Source organism: Acartia tonsa, chromosome 6 (assembly GCF_053477335.1).
Source record: "Acartia tonsa isolate MP-2025a chromosome 6, ASM5347733v1, whole genome shotgun sequence".
In the NCBI taxonomy this organism is placed as follows: Eukaryota; Metazoa; Arthropoda; class Copepoda; order Calanoida; family Acartiidae; genus Acartia; species Acartia tonsa.
This window is the reverse complement of record NC_137265.1, coordinates 35,065,769-35,079,535: the sequence shown is the minus strand read 5'-3', so window position 1 is coordinate 35,079,535 and position 13,767 is coordinate 35,065,769. Positions and strand designations below refer to the sequence as shown.

The window sequence follows — 13,767 nt, the reverse complement described above, 5'->3', positions numbered from 1 at the left end:
AAAAATTAACATTAAAGAAAAATAAATAAAGAGGCTAAAAGGCTGCGAGTAATACTTATCAGAGTACAGGAATTTCTGGTGCAACATCCATGTAATAATACATCGATTATTTTAGAATATATTCGACACTGAATCGCTGGAATCGATCATGCTGGCCACACGAGACCCGCTGGAGTGGCACTTCAAGCCGCTGGACCACTCCGTCGGCCTGTCCTTCCGGAACAACTTCCAGTTTGCGCTAGTGGGCCACTTGATCAAGGGGTACCGACACCCGTACCCGGGGACGGTCACGCGGACGACGCGGGTCCTTTCCATGCTGCTCAGCATTGTTGCCAAGCCCTACAAACGGGATAAATTTGAGGTTGGTATGCTTTGCATTTTCAAACTTAAACTTTCTGATGAAGGGTTTCACATAAAAAATATTCCCTTCCTTCCAAAATCCTTTTTTTCTTTTCCAATAATATAAAAAAAGTAACAGGATGTTTGACCAATGGACAAATAAAGCTAAGAATAGGTCAAGGAAAGGTTAATGAATATTTGGGGGAGGGTACAACCACTTTCTCAAGTGACCCTAGGGGCGTAGCCATTAGTACAATAATATAAAACGTTTAGATTCCCAATAGGAAAATAATGTAGGAAAAATCTTCCAATATTATTTGCTAGAAATTGTATATATTTAAGTACGAAAGTTTAGTTTATTTTTAAAATTTCATCCATTAGTCAGCTATAAATAGTTGAATTTCTTAGAAACTTATAAATTAGATTAAAGAATAGAAAGTTTAAGGGATAGATAGATAACATAGTTTGCCATAGCGAAGAAGGATACCACTTTTCAAATCCTTTAACGAAAGACGTTAAATTTGTAGTTTTATTTTTCCCCGGTAGGAGTCTTATTTAAAAGTCAAATAATATTACAAAAGCAGGACAATATGCTATAAATATATCTAAAATATTTATTTAAAAAAAAAATAATTTTAAGCGTAATTTAATATTGAGCTAACTATGAGTTATTAAATAATTTAATTTTGAGGTATTGCTAATACTTTTTGAAAAATAAACAAATAAAATTCAGTGTGCAATTTCAGTAAATTATGACGAAATAAGGTACGATTCTTTGTATACGTTGATTATTTATCAACGTTATTAATTTTGAATCAACACTGGGTATTAAAACATTGACTTGTATTAATCTTCATTTATCTAGTTAAAGGGTTAAAAAACCTACCTAGCTTTTCTACATTGAGAAATGATTAATGAAGATGAAATAAAGAAAGATATAAAAAAACAAGGATGACAACATCCATAAAAGCGAAGCTCTGAAATGGAAGGATAAACGAACATTAACACTTGTAGATTGTCAGAACTGAAATAGCAGAATAATAATGCATCAGTACAAACAATATTATAAGAAAATTTGTTGCAAAACTGCATAAATAGATGATACTGTTTAAGGACATACTTACATTTATGGGACTTGTTTATAGAGATGCTTTGCTTATAACATTGTACCTTGTTGTAATAGGAATCAGTTTTCAAAAAATCAGAAGAATCGGATAATTTTAACATACAAAAATTTGTTGTCAAAAAAGTTAAAAATCGACATGTTTAAAATAAACGTAAGGACATTCTGGTATTGTTTATAGAGTTGCTTCGCTTTCTTAATTGTACCTAACTACTATAGGAATGATCATGCAAAGTTTGAAATCGATAGGACAATTCTAACCTGTTTAAATTAACGAAAAGAGCTAACTCTCTGTGACGGACGGACGGACGGACCCTAAATATAGAAAAGCTTCGCTTTTAAAAAGATACATAGAAAAATAGATAGAAAGATACTTAGAAAGCTAGATAGAAAGATAATTAGATTGATTTGGGCACAAAGAGAAGATACCATTTCACTGCTTAAAGAGAAAATATCGAATTTTGTATTTTATAAAGTTTTATTTTTCCCCGCTGGGAGTCTCATTTAAAAGACAAACAATATTAAAAATGCAAGACAATATGCTAAAAACATATTTAGAATATAGATTTAAAAAAAATGATTTTAATTGTAATTTATAATTGAATTTTCTTTGAGTTGCTATATAACTTTATGATGAGGTAATGCTCGTTATTTTTGAGAAATATATATTACAAATTCCGTGCTCAACAGAGCTTTATAATTACAATAATAACCCTTAAAATATAATTATCTGTATACGTTGATTATACATCAACGTTATTATGGTTCTGAATAGCAGTTTATATAAATCAACTACATAACTAATTTAACTTCCACTGCCTCATTCCTTACCAAAAACTTGAGGAATATACCATAGAACGACTTAGAAAGCGTAGCAACTCTATTATCGTTGCCAGATAGTCCGTACATCCATTTAAAACAAGCAGGTTTTTTTTTTACTTTTTTGACAACAAATTTTTGTATGTTAAATTATCCTATTCATCTTTTTTTTTAAACTGATTCCTATTGCAACAAGGTACAATGTTATAAGCGAACCATCTCTACAATCAAGTCCTAAAAACGTCAGTATATCCCTAAACAGTATTGTGTATGTAATCAGTTTTACAAGTTTAATGTTCGTTTGTCCTTCCAATTCAGATGATCCTTGTTTACTTAATACTAAGCCATCAGATCAGAAAAAAATCGACTTTCTCCTCTTCCCTTAAGCGCCCCTAGGGGCGTAACCGCTATTTGTGTATATTTTTAAATTTATCAATGAAACATAACCTTAAAAAACTAAAGAAACTTTTAAATTCCTGATAATGTTGTACTAAGCTTTAGTGTCCAAATATTTCCATTCTACATATGGCTACTTTTGTTTATTGAAATTGGGGGTCGTTTATCGTCCATATTGTCCCGTCCCTTAAGATCCCTGACTTAATAAACGTATTTGTGTTTAGGTTACCCAGCACAACGTAGCCTACCTGTCCGCCCTAGTGTCGGTCTCGGAAGAGGTGAGGTCCCGGTGCCACGTGAAGCACCAGGTGTCGCACTCCGCATCCGCGGAGAACATTGCCGCCGACAATTTTGCGGTTGACGTGCATCTGCGGATGATGACCCTGGGGAATCACGCGGCCAATGCGGCAAACAACCACAGTCATTATTTGCAGCAGGCAGCCGCGCAGCATAATAACGCCATCAGGTTAGTGTTGTTTCCGATTTTTTCCGCTGGATCAAAAAACCGGTTCTGAGTCAAACTAAAAAATAATGCAATTTTCAAGGAATAATAAAATTAGATTCATAAAAGTTAAGTCCTATTTTGTTGGCCTGATTCTTTGGCTCCTCGGGTCATCTAAACTATAATTAAACTAATAGTTTTTATTTTTCTATCCTCGGAAAACTGTCTATAGAACGATGCGATAAATAACACTCACAAGTTTTACATATTCTGCTTTGTATAGCTTAGAGTTCCCTACTCTAATATTACCTAATTATATTATATTTAGGGATACACCAATGAACCAAAGACAGAAGTCCCTAGATACAATGGATAACAATACAAACTACAATCAACCCAAGAATATTAAGATTATACAGGTAAGAACTAGTTTTGACAGCAATAAGATTATACAGGTTAGAAATTAAACTATTTTGACAGCTATAAGATTTTTAAACTTACTTTCACAAAATTTTTTGGAAAAGTGAAAAAATTACCTTTTTATCAAATAGGTATTTTGTTAACTAAACGGGCGAACCTAATAGTGTGTAACTAGCTAAGATGGATCTTAATTTTAATTCTTTTGTAGAGTAGCTTTTATTAGTGTATCATTAACTGTTCATGGTGTACTAATCTAAATGCAAAATTAATTTAAATATATCACAAGAGTTTATATTACTATTATTATTACTTTTTTTAGCAATGTGTAACAGTAACAAGATCAATACAATCACAATTTGGATATCAAAGATACATTTAGTGTTTAGAGTGTGTTAAAGATAGAAATAAATGTATTTTACATAATTCACAAGACAACAGTTCATTAATTATCAATTTTTTAGCAATGTGTAACCAGTTCAGTCGGATCACAATTTGGATACCAAAGATTTGTAGTATAGCTCCTATCATTGTGTCATACATTTACTGTTTAGAGTGTACTAGAGAAAGAAGTAAAAGTATTTAACATAAGTTACACGAGTATTTTTCATTTATATAACTCTTTTTAGCAATGTGTAACCAGTTCAGTCGGATCACAATTTGGATACCAAAGATTTGTAGTATACAGGGCGACCACTGCATACTATATATACTATTTATACTATATAGGATGAGTTTGGATACTATATCATACTATATGACAAAAATTTACTATATATACTATATAATATTACCTTTATTTGACCAAAATTTACTATATATACTATATGATATTAAATTTAAATAACAAAAACGAATATTGTCAGTTTTGAGGCAACTTCTCTGAAGGAGCGTTTTGTCTTATTTTCACAGTAGGTTTTCTCCTATTTCTAGCCCCTGCGGGGGGCTTTATCTCTGAGGGGCAATCGTTAACCTTTGACTTACCCAACTTAACCTAAAATAACCCATTAAAAAATACTGTAATATGACAAAAATGCATAAAGCTCTACAGTAATTGAGAAAATCCTGAAAATATATTATTGTTTGTGACTATGTTTTAAATATCAGTTATTTTTCATAGAATTAACTTAACTTAAGGGAGGGAAAAGTTTTGCCACTTTCGCCGACTCCGTGATTATTAAGCTAGGTCTTATTGTGAGACTATAGGTTAGTTGGGATTAAAGTTTACTTTTGGGTATTAGTTCTCTTTGATTTATTATTTTTTTGGATAGGTTTCCAGGTTCAGGTGCTGCAGGCTGGAAGGTGGTTTCTAGACAGGTAAAAAAATGTAAAATCTTTGTTTGAAGATTTAGAGATCAATTTATCTTAAACAAAATATGCACCTTTTAGGATGTTATTAACATCTGAAGAAAAAATGAAAATTAGCCTCCAGGGTCAGGTCCTGCAGGCCTCCAGGTTCACTCTGGACAAGTAAAAAATAAAATTTTTATTTTAAGAGTTAGAGGTCAACTTTTAAAACAGAATATGTATTTTTTGATCTTATTAACATATATGAAGAAAATATATAAATCGGCCTTCAAGTTCAGGTCTTGCAGGCCTCCAGGTCCACTCTGGACAGGTAAACAATCAAATTTCTTAAATGAAGAGTTAGAGGTCAATTTATATAACAGAATATGCATTTATTTGGATAATATTAACATATTATTATATATTAACATAATATTTTACCTGTCCAGAGTCCATCTGGAGGCCTGCAGCACCTTAACCTAGCCTGGAGGTCGATTGTCATTTTTTCTTTAAAACACATAAATATTATCTAAAAAAGATGCTTATGTTGTTTAATAAACTAACCGGTATTATCCTTTTAGAAATTTTTTTTTCAATTTTGAAAATTTGAGTTCTTCCACCCTCCCCCCCCCCCCCCCCCCCTCCGACAGCGAACTATGATCTCTGGCCGCAGCGCTCGGCTCCCTAGGCTGCCTAGCCGCAGCGCTCGGCCCCCTTGCCTGCCTAGCCGCAGCGCTCGGCCCCCTTGTCTGCCTAGCCGCAGCGCTCGGCTCCCTAGCCTAAAACCTAACCTAACCTAAGTCCACCTGGAGGCCTGAAGCACCTAAACCAGGAGGCTAATTTTATTTTTTCCTTAAAATATATAAATAACATTCAAATATAAGCTCATTTTGTTTAATAAATATTCCATTAACTGTTCAAATCAGAAGTTTGATTTTTACCTTCCCAGAGTCCACCTGAGGGTCTCCAGCACTTGAACCTGGAGGCTAAATGTTATTTTTTTCTTCAAATGTGTAAAAAAAATATCCAAAATGATGCATACTTTATTTTATACGTTGACCTTTAACTCTTCAAACAAGAAATTTGAATTTTACCTGTCCAGAGTGGACCTGGAGGCCTGCAGAACCAGATCTTGGACGTCGATTTTAATTTTTTCTTCAGTTATATTAATAACATCCAAAAAGATGCATTTTCTGTTTTATAAGTTAGTTGACCTCTAACTATTCTAATAAGAAATTTGAATTTTTCACCTGTCCAGAGTGAACTTGGAGGCCTGCAGGACCATAAATTGGAGTCTGATTTTAATTTTTTTCTTCAGATATGTTAATAACATAAAGATACATATTTTGTTTAGGTAATAAGTTGATCTCTAACTCTTCAAACAGAAATTTAAATTTTTTTTTACTTGTTCAGAAACCACCTTCCAGCTAGCCTGCAGCACCTGAACCTGGAGATCTATCCTAAAAATCATTAAGTATATGTGAAGTTCTACCCCAAAAGTAAACTTTTATCCCTAATGACCTACAGACTCATATTAATACCTAGCCTAATAATCAAAGAGTAAGGCCCCCCTCCCCCCTTATATGTGAAATTACTTTGATAACAGCTTTGCCTTGAGTTATTATTGATGATTTATATACTATGTATTACTAAATAAAACAAAGTCCGATACTATATCATACTATATGAGTAAGAAAAAATATACTATATATACTATATGGATTAAAAAAATATACTATAAAAATACTATATTTATTTGGTTTTGGAGTGGTCGCCCTGTATATACTATATATTATTACCTTTACTTGACCAAAATTTACTATATATACTATATAATATTACATTTATATAACAAAAAACGAATATTGTCAGTTTTGTGACAATGCCTTTTAAGGAGTGTTTTGTCTTTTTTTCGCAGTAGGTCTTCTCCTATTTCTAGCCCCTGCGGGGGGCTTAAAAGATACTGTGATACAACAAAAATGCATAATGATCTACAGTAAAAAAGAGATTAAGAAAAATCCTTTAAATATATTTTTGTTTCTGATTATGATTTAAATATCAGTTTTTTTTCATAGAATTAACTTAAGGGTGAGAGGGAAGTTTTACCACTTTCGCTTACTCCGTGATTATGAGGCTAGGTATTAATGTGAGACTAGGTTATTTGGGATAAAAGTTTACTTTCAGGTAGTAGTTCACTTATATTTAATATTTTTTTTTGATAAGTTTCCAGGTTCAGGTGCTGCAGGCTAAAAGGTGATTTCTGGACAGGTAAAAAAATTGTAAAATTTAGAGATCAACTTATTAAACAGAATATACATCTTTCAGGATGTTATTAAGATATCTGAAGAAAAAAAAATAAAATTGGCCTCCAAGTTCTGGTTCTGCAGGCCACCAGGTCCACTCTGGACTGGTAAAAATTCAAAGAGAGGGGTAGGTTTCTGGTAAAATCTGTAAAGGTTATGTGTTATAAGTAAAAAAAACAGTAGTAGAACGCTAAAATTTTGTGTGAACTTTAATTTTTTTTTGTCTATAGTCCTTTTAATAAGAAATACACATATATATTTAGTGAATATTATCGTTCTACTACTATTTTTAAGCCTTAAAACACACACCTTTACGGATTCTACCAGAAACCTACCCCTCTCTTTTTTGTTTGAAGAGTTAGAGGTCAACCTATAAAACAGAATATGCATCTTTTTGGATGTTATTAACATATCTGATAAAAAAAAATTGAAAATTAGCCGCCAGGGTCAAGTCCTGCAAGCCTCCAGGTCCACTCTGGACAGGTAAAAAATCAAATTTCTTATTTTAATAGTTAGAGGTCAATTTATAAAACAGAATATGTATTTTTTTTTATCTTATTAACATATCTGAAGAAAATATATAAATCGGCCTCCAAGTTCAGGTCCTGCAGGCCTTTAGGTCCACTCTGAACAGGTAAACAATTAAATTTCTTATATGAAGAGTTAGAGGTCTATTTATTTAACAGAATATGCATTTACATGGAAAATATTATCATATTGGGATCCCCATTCAGGACATGTAAAAGACTCAAATTTCATATTTAAAGAGTTCAAGTTCAGGACAGAGTATATATGGAAGCCTGCAGCACCTGGACCTAACTACATAAATATGAAATTTTCTATTTTTATCTGTCCAGAGTCCACCTGGAGGCCTGCAGCATTAAAACCTGGAGGTCGTTTGTCATTTTTTCTTTAAACATATAAATAGCATCTATAAAGATGCTTATTTGTTTAATAAACCTCTAACTTCTAAAGGGATAGTTCCACAAAGTGTATTTAAAGAGTTAAGGTACTTAGAGTAGTGAACTTTTATATGTCTCAGTAGAATATATTAGGCATTGGATAGATATGATAATGTGTTGAAGAATTTTTAACATTGACCTGACCGAACTTTTTTTATTTGACAATATTTTAAAAAGTTACAAGTGATTTGCCACATAAATTACATGAGAATGGTCTATTTTTTCCTAATATGTATAGCCAAAACACCAGTATTAGAAAATGAATTGCCGCATATTTCACAAGAGTTATGAAAAAATTGAACAGGGGTTCCCCTTGGGGCAAGTTACTTAAAAAACATAAAAAATAATGTCCGGTTCTTCATAGGACAGGTTTTCTATAGATACTTTTTAAAAAAATAAAGAAAACCGTCCAGTTTAATTACAATATACACATTATCTCACGCGGAAATACCAACTAACCATACAACATATATATATATATAAAATAGACAATTCTCCTGTAATTTATGTGGCAAATCACTAACTTATTTAGATATTGTCAAATAAAAAAAGTTCGGTCAGGTCAATGTTAAAATTCTTTATCACATAATCATATCTATCCAATGCCTAATGTATTCTACCAAGACATACATATAAACAGTTCACTACTCTAAGTACCATAATACATATTTTATTGGTCATTCTTTGTTATGTGTATTTTGTTGTATAAAAAGTTTGTAGTTCTATTAACTAGTAAATGCTCTCTAAAGTTGTATTTTAGACAAAAAAATTTTGCCATATATGACATGTAACGAAGTTGAAAATAAAAATGAAAAACTCATTTTTTGAGAAAAATCCCTGGTCAAATCTTTTAATTTTAATCAATAACTTTGTATTATGCATTACTACGTTATTTAAAATAGAAAAAACATACAGTTCACTATTTTTTTAAAATGCACTTCGTGAAACTATCCCTTTAAAATTTTTATTTTATTCTTGTCTAGAGTCCACCTCGTCCAGAAGGCCAATTTTCCTTCAAATATATAAAGAACATACAAATATAAGCTCATATGTTTAACAAATATACCATTAACTGTTCAATTGAGGGAAGTTTGATTTTTACCTGTCCAGAGTCTGCAGGACCAGAACTTAAAGGTCAATTTGAATTTTTTCTTCAGTTATGTTATGTTAATGCAAAAAGATGAATATTCTTTTTTATAAGTTGACCTCTAACTCTACAAATAAGAAATTTGAATTTTTTTACCTGTCCAGAGTTGACATGGAGGCCTACAGGACCAGAACTTGGAGGTCGATTTAAAGTTTTTCTTCAGATATGTTAATAGCATTCAAAAAGATGCATATTCTGTTTTATTAGTTGATCTCTAACTCTTCAAACAGAAATTTTAATTTTTTTACTTGTCTAGAAACCACCTTCCAGATAGCCTGAAGCACCTGAACCTGAAACCTATCCAAAAAATGATTAAATATATGTGAAATACTAACCAAAAGTAAACTTTTATCCTAAATAACCTATAGTCTCACATTAATACCTAGCCTAATAATCACAGAGTAAGCCCCTTATATGGGAAATTGCTTTGATAACCGCTATGCTTTGAGTTATTATTGATGATGCATATACTATGTATTACTAAATAATTCTAAGTCAGATACTATATCATACTATATGAGTTTTAAAAAATATACTATATATACTATATGGATTTTAAAAATATACTATAAAAATACTATATTTTTTTTGTTTTGGAGTGGTCGCCCTGAGTATAGCTCCTATCATTGTGTTATACATTTAGTGTTTAGAGTGTACTAGAGAAAGAAGTAAAAGTATTTTACATTAATCACACGAGTATTTTTCATTTATATAACTCTTTTTAGCAATGTGTAACAAGTTCAGTCGGATCACAATTTGGATACCAAAGATTGAAGGAGAGATCAATGTCAATGCCCACCAGGTAAACAATTTATTGTTGCCTTCCCTCGAAGTGTCAATAGAGCAATGAACTACCCCACCCTTATTTATCATATGCCCATGAGTGGTTCGGTTATCTAGTACCCTTGATAATATGAACTACACTAAACTGATCTTAAGCAATGAACAAACAAATGAAAAAATAGATAGTGATTATGGTGGAAAATCTTAGCCCATAAACGGGCATAGCTTCTGAAAAATGCTATACAGTTTAATATTCTACAGAAACAATTTTGCAATGATGCAATCTTGCCTTAAACTACCTATTTTAATATTAAAAAATTCTTTATTATAAAAGTATATTTAAAGAAAGGGGTAAAGAAAACTAAATAATGATTATATTTCTAGACCTGCTAGTCAAGTATAGTTACCATACTTATAAATATTAATTCTGTCTTAATAATGATTATATTTGTAGACCTGCTAGTCAAGCAAGTACAGTTACCATACTTACAAATATTACAAATGATGAAACTGATTCAAATGTTGGAGAGTCGCCAAGGTATAAACAACTTTTATATAATAACAAATGATTTCCATAGTAGTATTTTATAATGATACGATTATTATTATTATTATTAAGGATCTCGCTAACCAATAAACCTAATAATTATCCTTTACATTGACTCTTCTCATTGGCCTAAAGAAGATTTATAACTATTTAAAGAAGGACACTGTCATCCTTCCCACCCAGAAATCTCTCCTGAAAAATACCAGCCAATTTTTTTTATGAAGTAGAGATTATACTTCCTTCTTTCACTTAAATCCCTAGATCCGCTAGTTTAGAGATAAACTACTACATTATTTACTCAATTTCTTGATTTGTAGGGTTGAAGAAAGGGAGTTGCCAGGTGACCAATCAGGATCCACCAGTACCCGCGGGGACCAATCAGGATCCTCCAGTAATCGCGGGGACCAATCAGGATCAGCCAGTACTCGCGGTGACCAATCAGCATCCGCAAGCACTCCGCGTTCAGAAGATGCGCCCAGAGTTCCGTTGGAACAGCCAGGTATTGATTCTTAAATAGCCAACTAATGTGTCAACTAGCTAATCTTCTCTTTTTACTTGTTTGTGTCTTACTTTCCTTCTGTGTTGTTCTGCTATTATTAATACAAGTATTATTGTTTATCCCTTAAGATCCCTACGTAATTCTAGGACACTTTACAAAATTGTACGTTTATATATCGTCTCTTGTCTTAACCTTAATTTTCCCGGGTTGTAAGAATCCTTGTCTGCAAAGAGGATGAATTTGACTGCGCTGGAGATTATTTATCTCCATTGTCTTATCCCTTAATATCCCTGGCTAATATGTATCAATGAGCAGATGACGAACTTCATAGGAGATTAATTTATCGTCTATTGTCTTATCCCTTAAGATCCCTGAGTAATTCTAAGCAACTTTAACACTTGAGTTGGACATTATTTTATACTCTATTGTCTTATCCCCTTGATATACCTGGCTAATATGAATCCTATGTCCAGAGAATGATAATTCAGAGAGGGGGGGGGGGGACAATGGGCAGTTTTTTACACTTGTCCCCAAAGTTTTATAATAACGTGTTCTTATTCGTTGGCTTAACAACTTTGGGTTGAGTAAACAAACTTTTCAACAACTAATATGAATCTATGTCCAGAGGATGAATGTGATGGGGCTGGAGATTATGGGGGAGATGGGTCCAAGGACATGGAGGAAGAAATTCTGTCACAAAACCATCAGGTATCCAAAATAAAAGATCTGTTTCTGTCGGTTTGTCCAGAAAGATCTCGCTAACCGCTTAACCGATGTGGTTTTCCTTTACATTGTAGCTTCTCGTAGTTCCTGGGAAGGTTCATAACTATTTTAGGGGAGGGTTTTCATAGGCTCAAGACTTTGGGTACTTAATCTTCATTTGTTCGTTCAAAATAGCAGAGACCAAAATATTTAACTAATAATTTTATTTTTACAAAAAGCACAATCTTCGGTGATGTTCATCAAATTGATATCGTCCATTGTCTTCTTACCTTACATCCTGTTTACAATTTGTGGAGATTACCATTTTGAACATTAAATTAAAGTAAAATAATAGAGGGTGCACGAGCTATATGTAACTACCTACGGGGTTGGGTCTTTTTGCCTACCTTCAATTGGGTCTTAAATATCAGCCAATGGCGTCGGAAATATAAACACAGCCAAATCGCTACACAATAGCAGATAACAATTTGCTAGCAGACGACTAAAGGTCCCCACCACTTGTGGCGGTAGTTGTCTGGATTATACATCTGTAGTTATTTTAATCAATTACAATTATGTATTATTAAGGTAATGAATGAAGTACGGGATGAACAGCGAGGAAGTGTATCAAATGAGAATAATATCCTGCTTGATCCTGATGTGGTTACAGACCCAATGTCTCAGGTAGACATTTTTTTTATCTTACATTGTCCAATACCTAGGAATTGTGTTTATTCTTTGAATTCTCTATTAACCCTCCCCAAACTTTGACGTTCTCAAATTGTTTGGCTTAGGGGAAATATTGTATTAGAATTGTTTTGGAAATTGTAATATTAATATTTCCTGCAATGATTTTATTTATGAAAATGAGTATGTTTTCTTCAGGGTGGGGAAAAACCCAGGGTTTTTTTAAAAAGCCCAACCCAACCCAAAAACCCTTAAAAACCCAGGGTTTTAAGGGTTTTTATGGGGGTTTTATTGGTTTTTTTTTAAAAAAAAAACCCTGGGTGGGTTTTTTTGGGTGTTTTTTTTTGTATGCCCACCCTGGTTTTCTTTCATTGTCCAATACCTAACTTTGTTTTGTTCTCTAATTTTCTAAAAACACTCCCCCCCCCCAAAAAAAAAAAAAATTCTGTCATATGTTAGTTTAAGATTGTTCTGTGGAAAGGTTGTGTTAGGATTAGTTTGGAAATTGTAATCTAAACTTTTCCTCCAATAATTTTGATTTACCTAGAATTTATTATTTCTAGGGGAAACTAACTTTGTATATTTAGGTGCTCGTACTGACCGTTCTGGCAACCCTTGTCAAGTACACAACAGATGAGAACGAGGTTCGAATCCTGTACGAATATCTGGCCGAGGCTAGTGTCGTATTTCCTAAGGTCAGTAAGTTTCTTATTGAGGTTTTTTAGCTTATGCAGCACCCATGCCATTTTATGCAATGGCAATAAATGCCAGCTTATGCAACAGCCATACTAGCTTATTCAACAGCCATACCACTGTGGCATAGTGCCTTCTTCATTCAAGTTTATGCATTTCCATCCCTGTCCACATTCCTATACTTCTCCAGCCGAGCCAGACCTACACTGATAACCGCCACCATGTTCCATCCTGCTGTATTGAGGAGTTAGTTGAATTATGTAGGCCTTTGTGTGAACATCTCACCACCAGCTTGCATTCGGTAGACTGTATACCTATATGACTAGGTTGTCGACAGTCTTAGCTCCTTATCCCTGTGCACGTGGTTTCTGTCCTATACAGAAACGTGACGCCCAAGCTTTTAATTGATATAATATTAAACTATATTCAATAAATAATCATCCTATTATTCTGCCTATTCTGACCAGTTAAATGTATAATAAATCTTGTATTTTTTTTATGAAATACCTGTGTTAAATTATTAATATATAATTGCGCCGAAGCTACTCTATACTCGTATTCCGGTCTGTCTGTACATCCCCTCATACGTCACCACCATATGCAATAACTAGACCAGCTTAT

General features: G+C 32.9%; 1 protein-coding gene across 1 annotated transcript in view; it reads left to right on the top strand.

Moving 5' to 3' along the window:
- Nf1 (neurofibromin 1) overlaps positions 1-13,767 on the top strand; it is a 66,050-nt gene that overhangs the window by 31,456 nt on the left and 20,827 nt on the right. Inside the window, exons 45-53 of the mRNA XM_080164507.1 lie at positions 116-361; positions 2,902-3,143; positions 3,448-3,538; positions 9,961-10,037; positions 10,473-10,556; positions 10,883-11,064; positions 11,690-11,772; positions 12,355-12,450; positions 13,041-13,148. Of these exons, the coding sequence (XP_080020633.1) occupies positions 116-361; positions 2,902-3,143; positions 3,448-3,538; positions 9,961-10,037; positions 10,473-10,556; positions 10,883-11,064; positions 11,690-11,772; positions 12,355-12,450; positions 13,041-13,148 (1,209 nt within the window). The remainder of the gene's footprint in view (positions 1-115; positions 362-2,901; positions 3,144-3,447; positions 3,539-9,960; positions 10,038-10,472; positions 10,557-10,882; positions 11,065-11,689; positions 11,773-12,354; positions 12,451-13,040; positions 13,149-13,767) is intronic.